The sequence below is a fragment of the Sminthopsis crassicaudata genome, chromosome 3 (genome assembly GCF_048593235.1).
Source record: "Sminthopsis crassicaudata isolate SCR6 chromosome 3, ASM4859323v1, whole genome shotgun sequence".
Lineage (NCBI taxonomy): Eukaryota > Metazoa > Chordata > Mammalia > Dasyuromorphia > Dasyuridae > Sminthopsis > Sminthopsis crassicaudata.
In genome coordinates, this window is record NC_133619.1 from 275,186,718 (window position 1) to 275,214,276 (window position 27,559).

At 34.3% G+C, this 27,559-nt stretch overlaps 1 protein-coding gene across 1 annotated transcript; it reads right to left on the reverse strand.

Annotated features, from left to right (window-relative positions):
* ATP6AP2 (ATPase H+ transporting accessory protein 2) lies at nucleotides 1-27,292 on the reverse strand. The gene is made up of 9 exons (XM_074300823.1): nucleotides 27,005-27,292; nucleotides 15,247-15,377; nucleotides 11,524-11,655; nucleotides 9,729-9,824; nucleotides 9,277-9,414; nucleotides 8,030-8,083; nucleotides 6,392-6,541; nucleotides 2,540-2,659; nucleotides 1-1,237 (listed from the first exon to the last, which is right to left on the reverse strand). The coding sequence occupies exons 1-9, from the start codon at nucleotides 27,039-27,041 to the stop codon at nucleotides 1,043-1,045; spliced, it is 1,053 nt and encodes a 350-aa protein (XP_074156924.1). The 5' UTR covers nucleotides 27,042-27,292; the 3' UTR covers nucleotides 1-1,042.
* Between the last annotated feature and the right edge of the window lie 267 nt (nucleotides 27,293-27,559).

Genomic DNA, 27,559 nt, shown 5'->3' on the forward strand with positions numbered 1-27,559 from the left:
TTTGCAATACTTATCAATTTTTATTTCAGTCACGTATAAGTTTGATACAATGGTTCACATCAAAAAGTAGATTATCCACTTAGCAATCTGTAGAATGAGACACTTGTAATATCAACTGTACCAACTAACATAGGAGTTGAAAAACATACATGAAAATAAAAAATGGATTTTCAACTCAAGCCATTCCCAAAAGTACCACCATAACAGAAATGTGTGTCTGAGTGCATAACTTACTGTAAGAATTCACAATACCATATGCTGACAGATGAGAGTATTTCAGAGTTGGCAGGAACCGAAATGACATTTAGTCCAACCCCCTCATTGTACACAAGGGGAAACTGAAGCTCAAAAAGTTTAGTGACTCCTCCAATGTCACACAGCTAGACATGGCATGAAGTGGAATTAGAACCTTGCTTTTCTAGGTCAATACTCTATATGTTTCCTTTTCTAGGTCTTGCTCATCTCTTAATAGACCATCAAGCTTCCAAAAGAGGTTAAAAAACAGTTATCTTCTCTCCACAGGAATATTTTTTAAAACTATGTGTATTTCTCCCATTTTAGGGCTTTTGTAGATCATAAAAACCTTCATCCAGTAACTGTTCAAGATATTTACATCACCTTAAGACATTTACAAGTTATTAATAATATATAACAATCTAGAGATGATTTCTATCCATACTGTTAAAGAACTCAGCAAAATATTTCTATTATACTTTCAGTGCATTTGTTCCCCAGAGATGAGCAACACAAGCTAACATTTATAAATATTTAGTTTTTTCAGTGCATGTTTCCAGATTTAAAATGGAATGAAATTATTTTAATGCCACCGTAATAACATAGCAGAGTGAAGGATTTGTGTCACATTTTCACTTAAATATTACCCACTTTGAAAAATGGTTACAAGTACACACAAAATAGAAAACAAATATTATCTTTTAATACATTTTAAATACAACATTCACTTTAAACCATACCAAAAGACTTATCTTAATATAATATGGATGGTTTCCATATTCTTTTATTAGGGTGACACAGAAAAAGGTTAATCCATTCGGATCTTCTGATTTGTCATCCTATAAATAATGCTATCATATCCAGGATCCATGTTCCACAGGCCATAGGAAATGATGATCACAGCTAAGGCTAAGCCCAGCATTATCCAAAGAATTATGTTGAAGATTACTGCGTAATTTATGTCGTATGTATATGCAAGATTGTATGGATTTACCGGATTGCTCTATAATTAAGGGGGAAAAAAAGAAAGAAAAGATTTGAACATAGAAAGTTATCTCAATTGTAATCAGAAAAATTATAACATGTCAGGAAGGCACAGGGAACAACATAATGATGCTAGGAATGTTAGCTCTCCCAAATTTCCATTTTCACCTAATCTAATATGCTATCATACTTTACATAAATCAAATTTCATATCTGTACTAAATAGAAATTTAAATTAATTAGAAGTACATGAAAATCCATGACATATTTTCAATCTCCATTCACCAAATACACTTAATTTTACTCAATTAAAAAAAAAGAGAAGAAACTTTTTACATTATAAAGAAGTCTAGTATCATTTGTAAAAGGATTCTATTCCAATTCAACAAAATGCCTGAGGGATGAACTCACAGTTCACCTTAAAGAGCCAACAATGACTTGCAAGGGGATGTAGTTTGGAAAGGCAATTTCAGAATCAAAGGATCAACCTGAAAGGTACTGTTTTTCTTTCTAGTTCCCTGAATTGCAAAAACTTTCCTAAGTCACTAGAAAACCTGATCTGTAACATTCAAATAACTACAAATTAATAAATAAGACTGCTCAACCTAAAAATTCTCTTCAGAACTAAAGTATCAGTTAGCTATGGGCTATCTATAAGGATTTGGGAAGATTACTATTTAATCTCCTTGATTCAACTTCCCAATAGAATTGGAAATGGAAGAAACTGTGGTTATACATGAAAAAAACTTTGTCTATGGATGAATATATATATAAAATTTTATTTAAAAGTCACATACACAACAACTCATTGTTTTGAATGATCTACATTACTATTCTTCTAAATGGATATTTAGAGAATACTAAAGAAATATGCTAGAGAAAATAGGCATTTCAAATTTTGATTCTATAGTTCAGTCTTAAAAATAAAGGGGTCATATCCAAAGATAGTGCATCAACAAGAAAAAAAATACATATTTTCATCATTAATTTCTAATACACAATTACATGACAATACAAAATGAGCATCACCTTATTGATTCTGAACCATTTCCCTTTCATCCCTGATCCTAGAGAAAAATCAAGTGTTTTACCAACCAAAGTCTGGAAATATAGCTCAAAATCACTAGTATATTACAATTTAACAGCTATATCTGAATTTGATTTCAAATTTTCTCAGTGGGAGTTTAAAAAATAACAAAACTTATTATTTTAATTGTAATTATATCTTAGATTCAGTGTATTTAGCAGTTTCAAAGTGAATTATGATTTAGTTAGAAAAAAACTTCATATAATTTAGAATACTTAGAAAATTAGCACTTACATTTTGTTTTGCCTGAAGAATAGAACGAGTCTTTCTCACAAGGGGGGAGTCAAATGACTTTACCGTTACTACTTCCACTACTGCATTCCCACCATAAAGGTCATACATCTCATCTGCAAACTAGGAAAGAGTATTTATTTTACTATCAAAGTTAAATAGAAGTTTATGAATTTGAGATTAGGAAAGGGAGAAAAATGACCTCAGGTGGAGGCACTGGAGGTGATAAGGGTGAAGAAAAGTACAGAAAAGGGAGGCACAAGGAAAAGAGAGAATCGGTTATGATGAAAAAACAGGACTGTCAAGAGTTTTTGCTTACAGAGGTTGAAAACTTAATGAAGAGATCCAGGATAATATTTTCCTTATGTGCAGCTAAAGTGGAATAAAGGCATAGCTCATGAAATTTGAGGAGACTGAGGAAATCAGAGGTTAGAGTTTTAGGATTTACATCAATGTCAATGATAAAGTCCCTTTGCAGAAGTCAGAAAAGGAAGAAAGTAAACCAAATATTTAACTCTGATAAAGGTGGAAGAATGACCCAGAGACTAATGGTCATGACTACCACAACTCATATTGGGTAATATATTTTGAGAGAGTAAACTTTCAAAGGACAAAGAGTTGCTGAGTGATAATGACAAAAGGAGAGTGAATAGGCAATGGGAAGCAAAGAGTATTCTATCTCCTTTTTCAGCATTAACAGGATTAGGAGATAGTGCAGCCAATACTGAGAGGATGGCCAGGGATGTCATGACATATGGAAAAGCCTGATTTCTCTAAGTGCCAGATAAAAGAACTATGAGTGGAAAAGGTACAAAATGAAGGGAAGTTTTTTAGGGCAACTATTTCTTTTGTATATTAACATTTCTGGAGTCGAAGGTCCTGAAAAAGTTTCTTCAAATCTATTTCCATCTAGCATCACTACTAAACTGATTTAAATAATCTACTGAAAAAGCATTGTCCCCAAATAACAGCTCAAAACTATTTAAGACAACAAAGTAATAGAGGAAAAAATATCGTCAAATCTATAATTTTATATTTGTTAGTTTTATTCAGATCTAAACATAGCACATTGAAATCTCCTTCAATTACTATTCATTTATTAGTCTTTTGGGTTTTTTTGATAAGTTGGTGTGCCATTCAGTACTTAAATGTTACTATGGACTGAGAGCTGACCTTGAACCAGGAAGACCAAGACATACCCTGGATCAGTCAATAAACCTTTCACTATTCTAAGCAATTCTTTAAAATTAAAAGTTGCAGAGAAAAGTACCAATCTTCACTGGAAGGAAGTGTCCTATTCAGGAATTCCCTTTATCACAGGTCATTTGTTATACTGAGAAGCAGGTTAGCATGGTGGGTAGAGAGATGACTCCAAGTCAGAAAAGACATGATTCAATTGTTACCTCTGGCTTTGTTACCTTGGGCAAATAATTTAATTTCTTATTGCTTTAGGCAATTCCAAGGACTCTTGAGTTAAAGAGAGAATGCCAGTCCTCATTGGAAGAATTTCCTGGTAGTTTCCTTTATCAATGAAATCATAGGTCCAGTTTAAAAAAAAAAAAAAAAAAAAAAAAGGTTTTATTTTCTATGGGACAGGGGACAGAATCAAGATGAGAACTAAACAGAGTCAGATTCTTTCTCCTTAGAGTCTTCTCAATATAACTCCTCCACAACAACCCAGAAAATGCATCAAAATTAATTTTGACCAAAAATGTCAGGGAAAAGTGAGTCATTTTCCAAACAAAGGAAATCTCAGGAAGGCAGACAGGGAGAATATGTGGGGGCTGCCTGGGACAATAGAGATGACACAAGATTTAGCAGCTACTACCTAAAAGGAAGGAAAGTTTGAATAGGATATTCTAGAAGATGTAGGATTACAACCAATGATAACTTATCCAACAAAATAAAATATAAATCCATTGGGGGGAGGGAAGAGAGAAAGGGAAATGGAATAATAGACTTCAAAGCATTTCTGCTGATAAACAAAGCTGCATTGAAAATTTGATGTTCAAACATAGTAAACAAGAGAAGCATAAAAAAGGGAAATATGAGAAAGAATCATAAGGGACTGAAAAAGATAAAACTTACAATTATATACATGCCCCTTACCTGGGAAATCAAAGGGCCTAATTGTAATTCTCTTATGTTGGGAGGACTTCAAAATAAGAATGCCAGGCTGGGGAAAGAGGAATGCATTGGGGAATAAAAAAGGGAGAACTAAAAAATGAGGAAAATTATCCCACATAAAAGGGACATGCAGGAAAGGGCTTATATAATAAAAGGGGCAGGAAAGGAAAGTGGGTTATTCTTGAACCTCAATTCCATTTAATCTGGTTCATGGAGGGAAGAATAAAATGAATTTGAAATTCATCTTATACAACAGGAAATTAGGAGAGAAGAAAGTTAAGAGAAAAAGAGAGAGGGAAATAAGAGGAAAGGTAGGTTAAGAGAGACAATGGCTGGAAATAAAACCAATTCTTGAGGAGATGGGTTAAAAAAAGATAAGTTCAGGAAAATAGGATGGAGGGAAATACAGTTAGCAATCATAACTGTGAATGTGAATATAATGAACTCGTTCACAAAATGAAAAAAGATAGAAGAATAGATGAGAAAACCAGAATCCAACAATATTTTTAAGAAATACACTTGAAACTGAAAGATACATTGAGTTAAAATAAGGAACTGGAGAAGAATCTGTTAGGTTTCAGCTTAAGTAAGAAAACAAGGATGGTAAAAATCTCCAAGTAAAAGCAAATGTAAAAATAAAGCTAATTTAAAGGGATAAATAAAATATATATTTTATACTGCACCAAAGAACATAGCACCTAAACTCTTAAAGAAAAGGTTAAATGAGTTACAGGAATAAAAGAGACAACAAAACTCTACTACTGGGAGTCCAATCTTGGATCTAAATAAATCTACCCATAAAATAAACAAGAAAGAAGTTAAGGAAAGATGTAGAATTTTAGAAAAATTATATATGATAGGCCTCAGGAGAATACTGGGAAGAACAGGAAAAGAAAGTAGTATATGCTATTGCCCAGCATTATGAGGTACCTTATACAAAATGTTCAATAAAGAACTTTGGAAAAATAGATTTAAAATTTATTGGAAACTAAACATTAAAAAAAAAAAAATCAATGAATCAAAGAACATCATAGAAATAATCAACAATTTCATTCAAGATAACGACAACAATGAGACAAGATAGTAAAATTTGTGAGATCCAACTAAAATAATACTAAGGGGAAAATTATATCTCCAGATGTTTCTCATCAATAAAAGAAAGGCTATATCAATGATCTTGGCATGTAAGTTAGAAAACTTGAGGAACAAAAAATCTCCAACTAAACATCAAAATAGAAATCCTGAAAAATTAAAGGAATGATGAAGAAAACAGAAATAAACATTAAACTGATAAAATTAAGAACTTTTTTTTTTTTTTTTAAAAGAAAACCAATTAACTAAAACACTGGCTAATTTATTTTTTAAAAAGAAAGAAGATCAAATTACCAGCATCAAAAAAGAAAAAGATGAACTGATAGCCAATAAAGAAATAAAAATGATTGTTAAGAATTACTTTGACCAAATATATGCCAATAACCTGATAATCTAAATGAAACGGATGAATATTTAATTAAAAAATAAATTTTCTACACTAAAAGAAAAGGAAGTAGAATACTTAAATAACCCTAGCTTAGAAAAAAGAAATCAAACAATTCATAAATGAACTCCATAAGAAAAATACTTACATTATCTATGGTACATAAAATATTTTTCAAATAAATAAGAAATTATTTATTTCTCTTGATACTGTCTGCTTAGCAACTCAGTTTTACATATTGGTAAAGTCACCTTTTGTAGACAGTCAGTAAGGATCTGTGAAGCATCTTTGAATTGCTGAGAATCTTCTCCATAGCGTTTTCCAATTTCGTCCAAGCCTGCCAGCTCCAGAGAATACAGGTCAGGAGAATGATCTTTGGCAAGATGCTTGTGTCGAGATAACTTAGGAAAATATTACAGAACAAATAAAATTGCAAACATGTTCACTTAAAATTTATATCAAACTAAATTTCATCTATAACTGGATTAGGATGTATGCAATTATATTCATGATATTTAGCAAGTTTCAAACTAGTTCTCTGAGATGATAAAAAGATGAGCATCATCTTATAGTTATGACATCAAGAGTTTGATAAAGGTAGTAAGAACTCTTAACTAATTCTAAGGAGACTAATGCTAATTCCTAGATACATAATAAATATTTTTTGGTTATGTAAATGCTAACTTCCACTATTATTACTTATTTTTTACCTTTAAAAAACACACACACACAACACAATATGCAAAGTAGATTGTTATATAGACATAAAAGTAAAAAACTTAAATCACTAAAAAGCTTTAGAAGCAGAATATTGATTCAAGTGACATAACTATGAAGTTTATTAAAAAACGAATAACAATTAGAATGAGATATACCATACAAGATGGTGAGTACGTTGAATGCTTAGCAAGAAATACATTAAGATTTAAAAATTGAAAATAACTAGTCCTTCAAATATTATTTCTTCTAAGTTTGTAGCACTTGTATTTCTTCAGTTATTAAAACTTAAAACGGCACTAATACTTTTGGAACATACATGTGTACTTCATGATCATTCAAGAGAACAAAACAAGAATAAGAATACTTGGTAACTGTACCTCTAATTTTGTCAATAATTTGCTGTGAAAACATGAGTAAGACTTGGATTCTCTGCCCTTGTGTTCACATAAATGGTATCACAGTGTAGTAGAGGGGAAAAATCACTGCCTTAATCATGTCTCTAAAACTGTTATAGAGAGTCTGTCTAGCTGTTCTGTAAACTACTCATGCATGTTTAATTGTTGTTAAAAATTTGGGGAAAAGGCAAAAAGGGTCAAAAGCATTAAAACTGTTGCTCAGATCAAAGTTGGGGAAGTGCATACCCTGACCTCTGAAAATCTAACAGACTAGCTATTTAATTAAGATGCACACCTAAACACAAAAGTAACACAGCATAGTGTATATAGAGCTGACCTCAGCACCTGAGTTTAATTTCTATCTCTCGATGAATACTGGTTTTATAACCCACATAAAAACAACTTTTAATCTCAGTATCTCAGACAGTTTAATTCCTAATCAGGAGCTCCTCAGACCAGTGAAATTACAGGTACAGTTAAAAAATACATAAGCACATAATATGCATAATTTTTATTAACAGGTATGATGCACATGCAAATTCTATCCAAATCTATGCTAATTTCAGACATAAAAGTCAGTAACAATTTTGATAGGATTTTTATCTGGTATGTTAAATCATATTCCAATCCATTTTCCTATCTACTTATTCACCACCAGTCTTTTAAGAGAATTTCTTTAAAAACTATATTCTGGAACACGAAGTGGAAAACTTGGGCATTTTAAAAAGTTTTTTTTTTTTTTTTTTTTTTTTAATACCAAAGTTGCCTGCTTACCAAATTTGCAATATCATGTAGAACTTGTAACTCGGAAAGAAATAGCAAATCAACCTAGAAGACCAAAATAAAATTATTAGTTTTCATTTTAGTAGAAAATGTGAGAACTGAGATTCATGTTTATTATTTAATGATGAAAATAATTTATTTTGTCTATCTGTAATCCATATTATAGAGAGGTAGGTACAGATATAGATACAGATATCCTCAACCCATTGTGAATTCTTGTTCTCTAGAACATTGCAAATAACCCAAATTAATAACAGCATAATCAAAGCATGGAAGAATCTGTAAAATGATCTTTTACATTATAGTCTCTTAAAGACAACTTTTAGGACAGTAAAACATTCAAAGTAAAATGAATAATCCAAGTATTAACAATTAAAAATCACATTTTAAAACATTATTAATCATAATTTTACCAAGACACCAAAGCAATACAAATTTTTTGTCTTATTATAACATGAGAGACAGTATGTTATAGGGCAGAAAGATGGCATCAAAGTCAGGAATACATGGGTTCAAATTTTGTTTCTTACACATATATAGCTGTATGATCCCAGGTCTCTTAGTACTTTAGGTAATTTTCTAATAGTGTCTGTTAGTTACATAGAAGGTGCTAATCTGAATTAGAGGGAGTTTTCTCACCAAAGAGTTCCCTATAAAAGTTAAATCACAGGTTCACTCTATATCGCCATATTACAATGCCTGAAGTTTTCATTTCCCCTTTGCCAATTTTTCTTTAGTTACATGAAAGATGCTGGTCATGTTTAGACCTAAGAGGCATGGTATGCATATGTCAATTTAACGGGATTGAGGCTTGAGGAAGATGGCTGTCTGGCTTGAAAGATATAAGGAGCTCCACTTAGACTGACTCCACTGCTAGGTTATCCTGAATGACCTAGAAAAATATGGCAACTAGGGGCAAGGAAAAATAGTTTTTACATTCTTGCCCCTCCCTTCCCCCGGCGATTGGGGTTAAATGACTTGCCCAGGATCACACTGCTAGGAAGTGTTAAGTATCTGAGGCAGGATTTGAACTCAGGTCCTCCTGACTTCAGGGCTGGTGCTCTATCCACTGTGGCACCTAACTGCCCTGGTCACGACACATTTAAAATTTTACAACACCTAGTTACTATAACAAAGTCACCCCCCCCCATTTTCCTCATTTGTCCTTAATTCAATAATGTAGAAGAGGGAAAATTGAAGAGCACTATTCATTCATTCTTTATCTCAGTGGCACTTACATCATTGTTACGGCTCAGAGAGTTAAGGGGCAGAGAGCTGAGAATGGAGTTATCCTGGAACAGGCGATTCCGCAGCTGCCGCAGAGTGACTGAAAGATCTTCAAATACAGCGTTTGCTTTCCCCACCATATACACTCTCTGAAATAACACATTTAAAATTTGTCTACACACTGCAGTCATTTCAATACATACCTAGTACGAGTAACAGCAGCTGTTTTTAGTTTATGATTAAGTTAGAAAAATCTTAAGATTTCTTAATGATGAAGTATGTATTTTTCTCAAACAGATGACAAATTTGATTTTTTTCCTATACGAACTTCATATATGGGTCTTTACTGAGGACTATCAAGTTTATAATTAAAATAATTTTTGAAAAACTGAAGATAAAAAACACATTTGAAAATAGAAGACAATTTTTATTTTTAGACAATTTAAAAAACTGTATTACTTACTTCCTCACTAGGAGCCAACTGCAAAACTACAGGTGTTTCCTCAGAAAAAAATGTGTGGATAGAATTTGCCACACTGTCAAGACTGAAAGGAACTGCCTAGGATATAAGAATAACACTTTATTTTAAAATTTTTACCAAAAGAAAGAAAAAAAACTTAAGATAATAATCTTAAAAGGCTATTATGATGAAGATTGTTTTTATAAAACTTCTACCTATGTAAGAAAGTTTATTATTTATAGAAATTCAAGAGTCCTAAGCCACTATTTCCTTAGGAAATTCTATTAAGTCATTAATAGATAATAATGTAATAATAATAATAATAATAAATAGATTTAGCACTAGAGAGGACCTCCGATCCTCTCCTTTTACATGGTCCTGAGAAGATATGTGATATTCACAGAAGAACACAGCAAGTAAGTATCTGAGGTGAAATATAAATATAGGTTACCATGACTCCAAATTCAGATGTTTTATCATCCCGATTAACAAGCAACCACCAAAGGACTAGTGAGTAAATTACTATTCCTCCCAATCCAGTAGACCAAAAAGATCAAAAAAGTTCAAAAACATATAATCTAGTGGCAAAATATGATACTGGTCACAAATGGTCAGTCATGAGTCATTTCCTAATCAAGGGCCAGTAAATTTTGTGAGTCTAGTGTAGGCTTCTCTCTCCCTTAATGAAGATTACAACCAAAAATTGAAAAAGCAGGTCTTGAGCTAGAAGGAGTTGTTTAGTCAGCTAGTCAACTTCCTCATTTTACAGATGATGAAACTAAGATCTAGAGAAAAGTTAAATGGTTTGTTTCAAGTCAAAGATCAGAGATCTGAATTCAGATCCTCTATTTTCATATAAACATGTAAATAAATACTTTTTAGCAATGTATAAATTAAACTTTTATAGAGTTGTCTGAGACTCAAAGTAGTAAGTTGACTCCTCCATGGCACACAATAAATATCAAAGAAATTGAACCTCACTGATTAAGTCTCATTCTATCTACCATGCAATTCTATGTTTATAGGCTTAGTCTCAACCAAATGAAGTTTTTTCTCTAAACCAAGGTACAATATAGTTGGATGATTTTATAAGGGGAAGATGAGTGTAAATCTCTTTCAAAAGCATTCAGCTATAATCAATTTCCTTCAGCCTACATAATACCTAAACATTCAGGTTTATATTCTTCTTTAAGTTTGGGAGTTTACTCTATCATACTCTTTAGCAGCTTCTGGAACTTTATTTTCCTGAAACTGAAAAAATAACTAAATAACATATATAATAATGTATGGAGGCCATATTCTAACCAAAATGACTAGAGGACAATGTCCCCCAAATAACAAAGTGAATACTTTACCAACTCTTCTCCCTGATCTTCTTAGGGCCTATTCCTTAGAAATGAGGGGAGAATTCTTCCTGTCCATATAATGACAGGCTATTCTATTCAGAATGACATAATAAGATCCAAGAGATCTAGAGCGCATCAGGTTTATTGACAATTTAGTTTTTTCTTTTTGGTAAGGGGGTTAGGTGACTTGCCTAGAGTGACACAGCTAGTACATTAAATGTCTGAGGCCAGATTTGAATTCAGGTTCTCCTGACTTCAAGGCTGGTGCTCTATTCACTGTGCCACCTAGCTGCCTTAATTTTTTCTTTGTGGGGAAAAAAAAAGAGATGACTTCCTCATATTAATCAACTTATTAAAACAAACATAAGGAAATAGCTATATGCTACAAAACTAAAGTACCTAGTGACATTCACAAAATAATGTCTTAAAAATCAATCTTCTGAAATACTCACATTTTCAAGAGGGTATGAAACAACACCATTCTTGAGTAAACCTAAACTGTCCACTCCCTTCACTGTCACCAAAACAGTAGCTCGAGGACGATGGAATAAGTTGCCCACAGCAAGTCCAGGCCAGGAAAGGTCCTAAATATTTAAAAGCATAAATTAAGGCTTAATTTTTAATTTAGGCAAAATATCTTAAAAAGAAAAACAAACAAACAAAAAACCCCAGGAGTAACCAGGTTAGCAATGGAAATGAAATTTTCATAAAATCCACAAATTTCATTTAGTACAGTGTGTATTCCAATCACACAAAGCCCTTATTTAATAATAGATGCTATGTGAGTGTTATTATCATATTTCTTGATCATCTTCTCTACAAACTAAAATTTGGAGGGGGCGTGTGTAGTGTACTTCTGGTGCCCAACGTGGAGCACAAGAATCACAAGCTACTGGCCTAAGCTAGACCTCCAGCAGTCACTGGCAGGTAGCTTCCATATCACAATAGGGAAGGAAGGTGGAAGAGGAGGCAATCTGATCTACAAGGTAAAGAAAAATATGCAGACAATAGAGAGATATTAAGTGGTTTTCAATTTCTAAATCATAACCTTATTTTCTTAAATGAAAATATTCTCTTCTTCCTCAAACTAATTTTTTGGTTATTGTTCTCTTCAATAGAAAAACATGGTAGGCACAAACTTACACTTATTTAGAGAGCAAAAGAAAAGTCTCCCAAAACATCAGATAGAATTTCTAAATCATTGGCAGGAAAACTTCCACTAATAAAATCACCCCTCAAAGTATTAAAAAGTAATAAATAAAACCATTAAATCCTTTTTGGACCAAGAGCCCTCTTTAAAACAAACAAACAAACAACAACAAAAATTCCAAAAGTAAAGATAGCTAATATAGCTTAGAAACTTCAATAATATTTTTTAGTGATGCTTTTACTCAAATTAGAAAACTTAAAATCATAAATTTGGCCTTAAATATATGCTGCCACTTTCCTCAAATTGGTGCCAAATAATAGTTGTTGTGGAATTAAAGATGTTAAATTTGTCAAATATGGTTAGCAACAGAGATGGAAAAAAGAGGGATTTCTGAGAGTAGGAAGGCACATTTTTAAGCCTATGAACACAGGTAGTTGGTAATTCACAGCTTTGTGGCATAAATACCAATACATAGGAAGGGAACACAAGTGTCATACCCATAATTATATTTTGTAGTCTGTTCATATCTTCCATGTACTTTCCCATTGCCCTTTGTGTGATATTCATCTTTTATTCTCTAGAAGCAGTGATATTCCATATTTTGCTACCATAAAGCAACACTAATAAAATAAATGTTAATACTAAAAAGTCAGATGTAATGAAATTTTGAGAAATGATGAGCAGATTGGTTTTTAGAGAAAGAAAAAGACTTGTATCACTCCTTTGAGTAATTACTGTCTTCCACAAAGTTCAACAATGTATAGGAGGCTTACAGAAACCAGGTTAAAGAGAGATTTCTTGTGGTTGGTTAGGTCCTCCAGAACTTCCTGTTTGTGGATAATAACCTGGATTCTGTGCTGAATTTCCTCTTAATAGTGTTATTTAACTTTGACAAGCATACATATTTCTCTATTATGTTTCACCTGATGTTTATTATTAGAGGGTCACTATATGGGGTTATTTCTGTTATTCCAAAGGAATCTTAAATGAATATGGTACAAACAAGAGATCTTTACAAATAGCTAAGGCAGCATACTGTTCTAATGAATCAAATGTTTCTTTGTAAACAACAGAAAATACAATGAGATTTTATATTCTCTTTCAGATAATTCTGAAATAATGATCTGGTTCACTGTTGAATCATGCTTGTAAAAATCTGCTTGCTCACTTAGTGCCCTCATCATAGATGTTCTCAATTTGTGTAAACTTAATTTTATCTGGCTGCTTTTGCCATCTTTTATTCTTTTTAGTGCCATTTCTTCCTTTGTTATTACTTCGGGAAATGTGATGTGTGATATTTCCACTATTCTTGATAGAGAAAATAGTTGGTTGAAATCAATTTATATATTTTTTAAAAGGAAAAATGTTAACAAGCATTTAACTTATTATTTACTTCATGCAACTGTGCTAAGCACTGAAGATACAATGAAAGACAAAAACACAGTACTTGTCCTTAATGAGGTTGGGAGAGATAATATTCAAAAATATAATCAAAATATAAACAGGAGGTAATCTCAGAAAGACACTAATGATTAAAGGGATTGTGAATGGCCTTTTAAAGAGAGTGGGGTTTGAGCCAACTCCAGGAAATCAGAAGGTAGAGATGAGGGAAGGGGAATATTGCAACCATGGGGGACGACTAATAAAAAAGGAATAGAGTCTGAAGATTGAAGTATAATGTACAAGGAAGAGAAGAACTAAAAATAAAATAAGTCAGCAGGATGTAAGACATATGATTGGAAAGGCAGGAAGGCCTAGGCTATGAAGAACTTTAAAATCCAAATGTGAATTAAATATTTCCTCCTCAAGGTAATTGGGAACCACAGTAGTTTACTGAGTAAAGGAGTGGCAGTCATGCCTATGTTCTAGAAGTTGAAGATAAACTATAATGAGAAGACATTTGACTAAACAGAATGTTACTGTAATTGTCTAGTGGGAGATAATGACAGCCTGCACCAGCAGGGTGCTATATAAGTGGAGAAAAGGGATCGTATTTGAAAGATGCTGTTAAAGTAGAAATGACAAGGCTTAGTAACAAAGTGGAGATGTGGGGTAAGTGCAAGTAAGGAGTTGAAGATGAGACCAAGTCTGAGAAACTGGATGATGGGTAAAAAGGTATCACTCTAGATAGTAATAAGGAAGTTCAAAAGAGAGAAAAGTCTGGGGAGAACTTTCAAGTTCTGTTTTGAATTTGAAGGAGATGTCTATGGGACTCATAGCTTGAGATATCCAAATACAGCCAGGTCAGATTGCACTTGGATGCTAACTCAGGGATAAATCCCACATCAATAGTAAGTATTTTTTCTCTCTGTTAATCAAATATAAATGACAAAATGTCATTCCTTAATGCAAATTTCATTAAATCTTAAAAAATAAGAACAGTTTTTAAAAGAATTGCAAATTTTTAACAACCATCTGAAAGATTGATTTCACTCCAAACTTAGGAAACTAGAAAAGATGTTAAGATGGAGTCAGTGTTTTAGGGACTGAAAAAAAAGATTATTAATATGATTATAATATTTAGTATAATCAATATATTTTATATTTAACATAATCATTATAATGATACTAAATAGATCATTAATATGCCTATTACCAGAATTGGAAAACCAAATCAAATTATAAGGTCTACTGATGGTGAGTCAGATACAGCTTTAAAAAAATCTATTATAAAAACAAAACCAGTTAAAAGTACATTCAATTGCAACAATTAAGCATATTACACAGCAAAGTATTGCATATACATAGACAAAATTAAAACATCCGTAACTATTAGCAATTTTGAAAATTAACTTTAACTTCTAAAATTTACCAATTACTCCATATAAATTCAGAACTAAAATAATATTATGTGGCAACAAAGCCAAACTAAGTTTTCTAAAATCTCCTTCAAACTGACAAAGTAATATTTCTAAGTATCTGAACTGAAGCCATATAACCATCTGCCAATGGACTGAATGACTTTAGTAAAAAACCAACAAAAGTGATTTACAATAGTTTCAAATACTATTGAAGATACACATACTTCTTCCACAGAAAAGCCCATGGATAATGCAGCCACATCTGGGATCCTATCTCCGGGTATTGGCCATTTTCCATCTCGGAAAACAACAGATTCTGGTGATCTTAACACACTAAACTCATTCCCCAGTACACCTAAAAAAAGAAACAGAAAAGGTTAATTTAATTATAGTTTAAATAGTAGCAAATTTCCTACCTCTACTACCAAAGGTAGATTGATGTGGACAACTTGTGATAGTTATAGATGGGCAAATGTGGATTAGCGATAATCTGCATCACTGGAGGAAGCACCCACACACCAATGGGATTATAGACCCTAGTATTGGAAAGGATCCAGAAAAGTGTTCATTATGCTCACATTATCTACATTCTCAAACTGTACTTACTCACAATGCTTATCACAAAGACTATTCAGAATAAGAAACCACAAGTGGACTTCTACATACTTCCTTTTCCATGGAGCCTAGTCAACCATGAGATCTAGCTTATTTATAACTCTATAACTGTACTCTTTATTGCCACAACTTTTCTTCTTTTCCTAGATTCCCTAATTATATGCTTTAAAAGGGAAGAATCTAGGTTATCTTGATTTATCCTCTGCTCCCTTTTCCCAAGTCCTCCAAAGCAGCACATTCTATATATGTGTTTTAAAGTTATTTGTTACAAAGAGTTACAAAAGAAACAGACACATATAAGAGTAAGGACAGAAAGACAGATGTGTCTAGGAGTATATTTTCTTTCTTTCTTTCTTTTCTTTTTTAAATTTTAATAGTTTTTATTTACCAGATATATGCATGGGTAATTTTACAACATTGACAATTACCAAACTTTTTGTTTTAATTTTTCCCCTCCTCCCCCCCCACCCCATATGGCAGGTTGACCAATACATGTTAAATATGTTAAAGTATAAATTAAATATAATATGTGTATACATGTCCAAACAGTTGTTTTGCTGTACAAAAAGAATCAGACTTTGAAATAGTGTACAATTAGCCTGTGAAGGAAATTCAAAATGCAGGTGGACAAAATTAGAGGGATGGGGAATTCTATGTAGTGGTTCAAAGTCATCTAGGAGTATATTTTCTAAAAACAAGATTCCATTCAAAAGAAGTTATTTGTGGAGTAAGATGTTTTCCTCAGGTTAAAGTAGAACTACATCGTGTACACACACACAATATATCACAACACAACACAAAACACACAATGTTTTTGCCATAGTTAAAAATAAGACATGAGATAACAGTATAAAATCAATACTAATAAGAGTATTTTAAGAGTATAAGAGTAATTAGGAATATTTTTCATTTTTATTTAAAATTTATCTGCAGATTTCTTCAAGGCTTAATCAGTTCTACCTGGTTTTTGTTTATAGTATTAGTTCCTACAGAAATCCATTGTAGATGTAACCATGCAAGTACAACTTTTTATCAATAAGCAGAAAAAATGTAAAACACTCATATCAACTACAGGGAGATTAAGATCCCACTGAAAGCACTCATAAGCACGTCTTTGCACGACCCCAAATGGATAGTGAACTGGGTTCAAGGATGAAAAAGAGGCAAAAAGCTTAGATAATGACAATAATGATGATAATAATAATTATAGCCAACAGTTATATATAGCACTGTTAAATGCTTTATTTTTAAAGCTTAAAGCTACTTTCAAAGATGCCCAGCTACTCCTTACTTCAAAAGCCCACTTTTTCCCCCTAAATAGTTCCCAATGATGCTATCTATATATGGAATACCCTGATCCCCAAAAGAATCAGAATTTCAGGTTATATAAAAAAAAAAAAAAAAAATCAACGAAAGGATAAGAAGTCCAAATAAGGCCTTATATGTTGCCTACTATTACTTGGTCCTAAGGAACATTACTAAGGAATGGTATAAATGACTTTATAAGGACATATACATATATAAAAATCAGAAAATATAGAAAGCTAGTTTCCAGAATAAGGGATACAAAAAATAAAGCTTGAATGCTACAATGATATTGAAAATTTTTTTAGTACTTGAAAACTGCTAATAATTTTACATAGCTGATCTGCCCAGTACATTAACTGAAAGATAGCTACAAGATTACAATCTATATATTAATGGAGAAATTACATCTTAGCCAAACCACATTTCCACTTAAATATCCATTTATCTAACAATGTTTTGTTCACCTACTTTTCTAAGATTTCACTCGAGGACTGACTGCCTAGATCTAGCACATTCCTTCAGGTCATATTGTAACAAAATGGATTTTACTCTGCAAAACATGTTGTCTAGTGTATATTAATTAGTAAATCACAAAAGGTGCTGAGGCAGCTAGGTGATACAGTAAATAGAGTACTAGGCCTGTAGTCAGGAAGGCTTGAATTCAAAATCCAGCCTCAGATATGCACTAGCTGTGTGATCTTGGCCAAATAACTTAACTCCTGTTAGCCTCAGTTTCCTCAACTATAAAAAGGCATTAATAGTATCTACTTCCCAGGGTTGTTTTGAGTGTCAAATAAGATAATATTTGCAAAATGCTTAGCACAGTGTCTGGCACACAGTAGGCATTATGCAAATGCTAACTATTACTACTGGTAATTACATATCAGAAGAACTTCAATCACCACTTTGTTCTATAGAGTTAATCTCTAAACTTTACTTCATTTCCTCCAAAGAAGATTATCCCTGAATTAACTCTTAGTAAACTTGTATTTAGAATTTGAAGCTCAACACTGAAATGTTATTACATATTTAAATATAAAATTTTTTCTTCCTAAATCTCCAACTGCAAAATTGAAAGACTGGAAAATTCAGGGTATAAATATATTGTATATTACTAGCAGCTGCCAAGCTGTACCAGTTAGTTGTTATACTAAATGAAGTTATTTTTATCTTTTTGAAAACTTAATACTAGTTTTTCCAATGATGACTTCAAAACAAGAACTAATTTTCATTTGAAAAAAACTCATGCCTGTAATGTGCTGTTGTCTCCAGAAACTGCCGATCGCTCTCTGGGAGGAGATCTGCTGTTTCAAATGCCGCCAACTCTGACCTCGTGTAGAGACTCTTCTTCCTCCAGAGAGCCATCTCAGGTCTGGCCCAGACAAGACTCTCCATCTCTCCAGTGCCGTCCTCTTTTATCCTCCCAGAGAATGGGCGTGGGATAATGCAAGGGCTTCTGGGAAAAATTACTTTAACCAATGAACTTGCTCCTCCTAAGCATGTAAGCTCCTCCCCAGGAGTTCACAGAAGTAAAACTCCCAGTAAAGGGCGGAACTAGAGAATTGTTAAGTACCGACTAAGCACTTAGTAAGAACCTAATATCTCATTAGCTCGTAGTAAGAACCTAACAAACGCATATTTTAAGAGTTTTTTCAATGTAGATATATTACGTGATAGACAGAAATATAATCTATTTTGTATTTTTAAAAATTATGACTACTCTATGTGTAAAGATATTTAATTGGTTCTAAATATTTGCTAAGCTATTAAAAGCATACCTTACCCTACCTCAGAGACCATACTCATTCCAACTCATAGCTATAAGATTCCCCAAAAGCTGCATCAGTTTTTGCCTTAATATCTTTAATGAGAGAGAATCTACTACCTTTCAAGATCAATTCATTTCATTTTGGATTGTCCTAATTGTTAGGAAAATTTTCCTGACATCAAGCCTATATGTGTCTCTTTGTGGAGACAAATATATTTATCTGTACTCTGCTCCTAGTTTGCTTTCTAGGACTAAGCAAAACAAGTCCAATTCCTTTGAAAGGTTACAGATCTTTAAATCTTCAAAAGCAATTGGCATGTCCTCCTCAATCTTCACTTCTCCAGACTAAACATCTCCCATTCCTTCTACTAATTTCCATGTGACATGGACATAATGCCCTAGAAAATCTTGGCTGCCCTCTTCTGAATGTACTCCATTTTAAAACCATTCCTCAAAATTTGGTACCCAAAACTGAACTATAATTTCCATAGGCCTGGCCAATAATCCTTTTTATGGTGCTTAAGCTCATTAGCTTTCTTAGCTATCAAAGCACACTACTGAGTCAAACTAAGCTTGCAATCCATTTAAACCACAAGATGTTTTCCCCACCCCCAAATAATATCTAATCATATCGCAGCCATTTTGTATTTGAAAAGTTGGCAGGTTTTTTTTTTTAAACAAGTGTTAGATTTTATTTATTCTTATTAAATTTTATCTTATTCAATTTGGCCAATTTGTTCTGATTAGGATAGTACAGCTATCTAGTGTAAGCAATCTCTCACCTATAAGTAATCTGCAAATATGGTTAAGTAGGCTATCTATGCCTTCACCTTCCAAGTCACTGATAAAAATGTTGATTAGCACTATATACTAAGGACATCTAATTAATAAAAAAACAAATATTTTCTTCTTTGAAGCCAAAATTTCCAACCACATCTAAATCCACCTACCCACAGTACTAACTCACATCTCTTCATCTTTCCATAAAAAAAAATAATATGAAATGATAAAAAATTGGAAGTGGAGCCAAGATGGCAGTATAGCAGGAAGCAGTTGCCACTAGCTTCCAACTGCCTCACAATGGCTGAATCCATAGGCACTTAACAGTCTAGATCAGACCCAAATCTAGGTGTGAAAAATTTGTCCAACTCATAACAGAGAGGAAGCAGTCAGATTTTGCCCTGGTTTAACCATTGTGGAAGCCTTGTAAAATTGTTCATCCCTAGGCTGAACTGTTCCTGAAATACTAGAATTACATAACACTCAATACCTCCAAGAAAGCAACAATAAGACTAGCCCCGATTTTCCCTCCAGAAGTAAACAGAGTCCAGTCCTAATGTTAAGTCTATCATAACAGGAAAATTCAAAACCTGAATCTAAAATAATACCTTACAAGAAAAGCTTCAAAGAAAAAGACAGCTTGGGAACAAAAGAATAACATCAGATAGCATCTGTAAAGTGTTCCAATAAAATGCTCTAGTATAACCTATATCATATTAATTGCCCTGTAGGGAACAGAGGAGAGGAAGAGAGAAAAATTTGGTACTTAAAAATCTTTCAAAAAATAAATGCCGAAAATTGCCTTTCCATGTAACTGGAAAAAATTTTAAAAATCCTCTTTCTCCCCTCCCCTCCCCATGCCTTTGCTAAAATTTTAGGTAATCCAATGACAGTTAAGCTCCATTAACTGGGAGTGTATTTTCAAGACTTTGTCAGTCAATAAAGAGCCTATTAATAAATATTTATGAAGCATTACTAAGTGCCAAGCACTGTGTGTTGAGTGCTGGGGATATAAAGTGAGGCAAGACAGTCCCTGACCTCAAGGAACTCAATCAAATGAGGGAGAAAACAAGATATATGCAGAATAAAAAGGAAATAATTAAAAGAGAAGTGAAAGAAATTTTATTAAAGATGTTGGGAAGAATTTTCTATAGAAGATAGAATTTTAGCCAAGTCTTGAAGCCAAGAGACAAAGATGAGAGTAAAAAGTATTGCAGGAATGAAGGATGGCCAGAGGAAATATTTGAAGCTGAGGATAGTGTCTCATTCTAGGAAGAGCAAGGAGGCCAGCATTAGTACATTAGGGAAGAGGGAGTAAGTTATAAGACTGGAAAAGTATAAGTGTCTTGGTCACACTGTAAGCATTGGAGTATAGGAGAAGTATGGGCTGGGAAACCATGGTTGAACAGTTCCTTAGGAAAATTGCTTTGGCTGAATGGGGGATGGACTGAATGGGAAAAGTAGGACAGTAAATGAGGCTACTGCAATAGTCCAGGTGTGAAGTAGTGAGGGCCAGCACCAGAATGTTAGTAAAATCAGTTAGAAAAAGGAGCATATTAAGTGTTGTGGCAAAGTTGAGTTCAACAGTTCTTGGCAACAATTGAGAATGACACCTAGGTTAAGTCTGAGGGACTGGGAAGATGGTATTGAACTCTATATTGGAAGGCAGAGGCAGGGGGAAGGTTTATGGGGAAATGTAATGAGTTCAATTTGAATGTACTGAATTTAAGATGGCTAATGAATGTACAATTCAAGATGTCTAAAAGTCAGTTAGGGGTAAAATCTGGATGGAGGTCAGTAAAAAGGTTGCAGCAGCATTATTTGACAAAAACTGCTGGGAAAACCGAAAAACAATATGACAGAAACTAGAAACAGACCAACATTTCATACCATATATCAAGATAAGGTCAAAATGGTACATGATTTACATATAAAGAGTAATACCATAAACAAATAAGAGAACATGGAATAATTAATCTGTCAGATTTATGGACAAGAGAACTTATTTAGAATCAAACAAGAGCATAACTAGATGTAAAATATTTGGTTATATAAATTTTGATTATATAAAATTAAAAAGTTTTCATACAAACAAAACCAGTGCACCAAAATTATTAGGAAAACAGAAAAATGGGGGGAAATTTGGCAACAAATATATGGGAAACCGAGTCAAAGTTATTTTTTATTTATTAAAAATATACATGGATTTATTAATCATGTTGGGAGAGAAAAATCAGAGCAAAAAGGAAAAACCATGGGAGAGACAAAAAAAAAAAAAAAAAAAGAAAAAGAAAAAAAAGAAGTGAACATAGATAGCATGGGCTGATTTACATTTAGTCTCCTTAGTTCTTTCTCAGGATGCAGATGGCATTTTCTGTCTGTTGGGATTGCTTTGGATCACTGAAAAAGAACCAAGTCTTTCATAGTTGATCATTGAACATTCTTTCTTTTTTTTTTTTTCTTTCTGCTGAGGCAATTGGGGTTAAGTGACTTGCCCAAGGTCACACAGCTAGGAAGTGTTAAGTGTCTGAGACCACATTTAGTCTTCCTGATTTCAGGGCTGATGCTCTATCCATTATACCATCTAGCTGCCCCCACGCCCATTCTTGATGCTATTGTGTACAATAGATTTATGTCCAGATTCTGATTGTTTCCACTCAGCAAGAGTTTCTGTAAATCTTTACAGGCCTTTTGAAAATCAGCTTGTTCATTATTTTTTATAGAAAATAATATTCCATTATATTCATATACTACAACTTGTTCAGCCATTCCCCAAGTAATGGGCAGCCACTCCTTTTCCAATTCTTTGCTACCACAAAAAAAAAAAAAAAGATGCTACAAATATTTTTGCATATGTGGATCTTTTTCCTCCTTCATAATTTACTTGGGATACAGACTTTGGGTCAAAGTGCATGCATAGTTTGATAGTCCTTTGGGCACAGCTCCAAATTTCACAGAGTAAAATTCATAAAAATACAAGTCATTCCCCAATTGATAAATCTCAAAAGGATATGAATAGGCAGTTTTTCAGACAAAGAAATCAACACTATCTACAATCTCATGAAAAATTGCTCTAAGTTACTATTGATCAGAGAAATGCAAATTAAAACTTGGAACTACCACTCAATTATTAGTGGCTAATATAATAAAAAAGAAAAATATTGGATGCTGGAGATGTGGGAAAACTGTGACATTATGCACTGTTGGTAGAGTTGCGAATTGATACAAGTATTCTAGAGAGCAATTTAAAACAATGCCCAAAGGGTTATAAAACTGTATATTCTCTTTGGGTCAGCAATACCACTAACTAGGTAGATATTCAAAAGGTATTACAAAAAGGAAAAGGACTTTTTCATACAAAAATATTTATATCAGCCCTTTCTGTGGTGATTAAGAAGTGGAAATCAAAGGAAATGGTTAAACAAGTTGAGGTACATAATTATAATGAAATATTACTGTTATATGAGCATGAGATTTGTGAAATGATGAGTAGGATGATTTCAGAGAAACTTGTAAAGACCTACATGAACTGAGGTATAATGAAGTGAACAGAACCAGGAGAAAGTTGTACCCAGTAAATTGTTTGATGAAGAACTTTCAATGACATGGCTATTCTCAGCAATACAATAATTCAAGACAATCCCAAAGGACTAATAAATAATGAGGCACACACTATTCGCCTCCAGAGAAAGAAATGAGTAATATGGGAAAGTTTACTGTTTCAGGGAAGGGGGAGAGGAGGAGGAGAGACAGAATTTAGAATTCAAAACTTTAAATAAAAATGTTAATTAAAAAAAAAAGGTTGGAATAGGAGACATAAATCTGATTATCAACAAAGAAGTGATAAAGACATAGGAGCTAATGAAATCAGCAAGTGAAGCAGTAAAGAGGACCCAAGGCAGAACTTTAAGGCACATTTATGATTAGGTGAACTGGAGGAGGAACAAGAAAAAAGAGGTAGAGGAGTGGCCAGATAGTTATCAGGAGAGAATGGTGTCTTTTAAATTTAGAGAGAAGAAAGTTTCAAGAAGCAGAGAATTATCAACAGTGTCAAAGGATTAAATAAAAGTCAAAAAACTGAATGGATTTGGCAATTAAGAGATTAACTTTTGGAGAGAATGGTTCCCCATAATGATAAGAATTCTGTAGAAAGAACAAAGAAAACTACCCACTAACCCCACACTTTTGTATAGACTTATTCCTTATGTCTGGAATGCATTTTCTCCCTATCTCTTAGAAATCTTCAAAGCTCAGGTCAAATACCACCTCTTACAAGAGACCTCTACTGATTCTCCAAATTCCCTTCTATTTTATTCCTTATGCACTTAACATTATCCCATCCAAAAGATATACATGTTGGTTTCGTTTTTGTCTTTGTATTGCTATAGAGTCTATTCACTCCATCAAATATCAACAGCAGCTAACACTTGCCTAGCAACGACAATCTGAGTTTTACCATTATTCTTAAAATATTATAGAATGCTTTTTTATTCATCCCGTTTTTTGCTCTTGATTCCATTTCCTATTGATTTTTTTTTTAAGTGAAGTTTAGATGGAGAGTTTCCAAGGCATCCATTTAAGGTATCTCTTTCGACAACTCCATATTTTTTATACTCTTTTCTTCCTAAATATATTATAACCAGATTTCAACTCACAACATCTTTAGACAATATTATAGCCAAAGTATGGCACTTATCCTGGATCTTTACCAATGAGGGGAAAAAAAAAAAAAAAGGAAAATGGCCAAGTGCTCTATACATGATAAGCACTTTTTCTTTATTACCACCACCTCAATTTTACTGCCTTTCTTTTCAATGTCATTTTTATCACCCATTACCTGGGAAGGGCAACATGTCAAAAAGAAATTCTCTTCCCTACCTTTCACCACTCTTGGAATACCACAAGAAATAGAGAGAATTAAATGATGTCATGAACAGAAATTTTTATTTATTAGATAAATATCCATCTTGATTATTTAGGTTTTTTTTAAATTCTTTTTTCTATAAGTATCTTTCCTGGGGGAACATTTCCATAAATAGATTGCAGATTCAAATCCTTGGTGTTGCATCCACAACTTCTCCAGAAGAATGGTTATGAGTTACACAGAAGATCTTCAGTTTTCAATTTCAATTTTAACTTAAAAATTCTTAGAAACATAGAATCTCATAGTTGAAAAGGATTTTTATTAATTACTAAATCTAATTTCCTATCTAAACCAGGAAAGAATTCCCTTCTATTATATAACTGAGTACATATATATGTAATCTCTACTTTTGGATACTTCTAAGTGATAGGAAGCTCAATATGCCACCAGACATTGTTGAAACCTACAATTGCTAGAAAGTAATTTCTTAAATTTCTATGAGCTGAAATCCACATTGATAATTTTCATCTATCAGATACTCATTCTGCCTTTAAAGCAACACCAAATTTATCTAATCCCTCTTCCATATATTATGACAATTTTCTGATATTTCTTTCTCTTTTCTTCAAACCAAACAATCTAGTTCTTTCAACCACATCTCTGAACTCTACCTTTTCAGAAAGTACTTGAAGAAAATATCTATCTTCCCCTCCTCCCAACAGGGAAATTGACCTCCTTAAAAGATATTTCTTATTAAAACATGTTCAGTCACCAGGAAAAATAGTATGATTCAGCTAAGTACAACCAAAACAAAAGTGGATTAATCCAGATTCTTGGGCTGGGTGCACTGGATTAAACTAGTAAGAAAATATCAATTCATTTTCACAAAAGGTCAAAAGGTATATAAAACATAATTTTATCTTAGGCAATAAAGTAGTCTAAGCCAAATTACTCCTACAAAAATATGGTACTAATCTTACTACTACACAGATTTAGGGGAACATAAAATTCCACTAGCCTGAGAACACTGTAATGGGAAAAAAAAAATCACCCTGGATCCCAAGAAAGAGCTTCTCTTCCATTTAATCTGTATGACTTTGGACAAATGACTAATTCTCCAGGTTCCCTCATCTATAAAATGAAGGTCCCTAATAAAAAATAAAAAAATAAAAAAAATTCTGATTGCTTCAAATTCCATTTCACTAAATTTAGATATTTATATTTTCAAAATAAATATCTTTCTGAATAAAAAAGCAACAAAAAAATCTGTAATTTTATTAAAAATCCAAATCTGGGGAGGAAAAAAGTCTTCTATAAATTAGTGTCAGACTGCAGGTGTTTATCTTACAAACACAGAATAGGAAGGTAATAGGCATTGCATAGTTGGGGGAAAAAAGTCACTGATGTTCCCCTGAAGCAGGCAATTTTTCATTCCTGAAGGAAGCTTTAGTTAAGTACCATCCTATACACAAACTGCACTGGAAAAAAAGATTTCCTGAATTTCGCAGGAAGATCAAATTAGAAGACACCACAGCTCGGATTGCACTTCAGCTGTAAGAAGAGGGGTCGGTTAAATCCGTATATATCTTCTACATACGTTATTACAGGTGCTCTCCCTGAGGGCAGTTCCCATTAAAAGTCTCGGTCTCCCCAAAGCTTAGTGGTTTGACACTGGCTGACTGACAGACTGGATGGGCTCCTCACAGGACTACATGGGTTGGCGAGATATAAACTAGGGATATCTGCCCTAACAGGCAGGCTGAATGAATAGCTCTTCCACAATGTCGAGACAAGGGGAGAGGGCTACAGATGTGCACTTCTTAGATTGCTGCCTTTTTAAACAGCATCGAGCATCTCCTTTTCTCCAATCATTTATACATTAATATTCTAGGCAACATCCCCGACACTCCTCCCCCTCCCTTTTTTCTTCCTCCATCTCTTTCAAGTGGCTGCGCACACTCCCAAGCCCTGAAGAAAGGTTCGTCGTCACCCCTTCCCTCCGGGAACTCACGGAATCGAGGCAGGGGATCTGGGGGGGAGGTAGGGAATCTGGAACCGAGGCTGGGGACCTGGGGGGGGAGGGAATCTGGAACCGAGGCTGGGAACCTGGGTGGGGGAGGGAATCTGGAACCGAGGCTGGGAACCGGGGGGGGAGGGAATCTGGAACCGAGGCTGGGGACGGGAGGGGCGACTGGTGTGCGTATGGGGGGCGGCTAGGTGGTTGGAAGCCGCACGGAGGTCACGAGACTCGTCAGGTTCCTCCCCCACCCCACCTTATACCCCTCCCAGCGATGACAGCACTGCGGCACCAGAACGCTGGGCCACTTCCCTCTTTTCCCTCAGTCCAAGGACCAGTGGAATCTTCGCCCCACCCCCACCCTCAGCTCTTCCAGTCATCATCCCCTCGCACAGGTTCCTCTATTTATGTACAAGACTCCCATTCCCACGTTCCTTCTCTCAACAACCACCCCTCCTCCTTCCCTAAGGATTTTTCTGTACAACCGCTGCATAGCCCCCTCCTCTATCTACTGCTCTTTCCCGCCCCCTCTCCCTTTCCGTTCCGGGAACTGCGTGAGCTCGGACGCCCAGGGGTACTGCTTGTCCAAGAGCACCTTCAGGTTCTCCCACACGACCCGCGACTCCTTACCGGGAAGGAGCAAGGCCAGAAGGGCGAGCGCAGCCATGGTCGCAAGCCGGCGACGACGGCAGCCACCACAAGAGCAGTCACCGCAGCCGCAGCCTCCGAGCAGAAGAGGAAAGGGGAATGACGTTCTGAGGCCCCTCCCACGCCTTTCTCCGCATTTTCGCCTCCTCGAAAGCTCCCCAGCTGATTCCGCCGCCACCCTCTCCACCAATCAGCCCTAAGAACCCGCCTCCCTGTGGAGGCGCAGCTTCCGTTGGGTCTGGGAATGGGGAAGGACCTCGAATGACTGACGAAGAAGATAAGCCAATGAGAAGAGAGCATCTACTTTTCTGGGGAAGCCACGCCCCTATGCTGATCTGCAGTCACGGGGCCTTAGGTGGTAGAGCCGGCCTCTGGGAAGCTGGGGTGGGTGCAAAGAATTGATTATTTCTCGAATGGCTTTCTCTTCTGTCTTCTTGTCGCAGACAAGCTACCTCCCATCCCCCCTCAATTGCATTATGTAATTCAGCAAGCAAATGCTACCCTGGTTTAGCTAAATGCGGAAGGATTTAAGCAGTC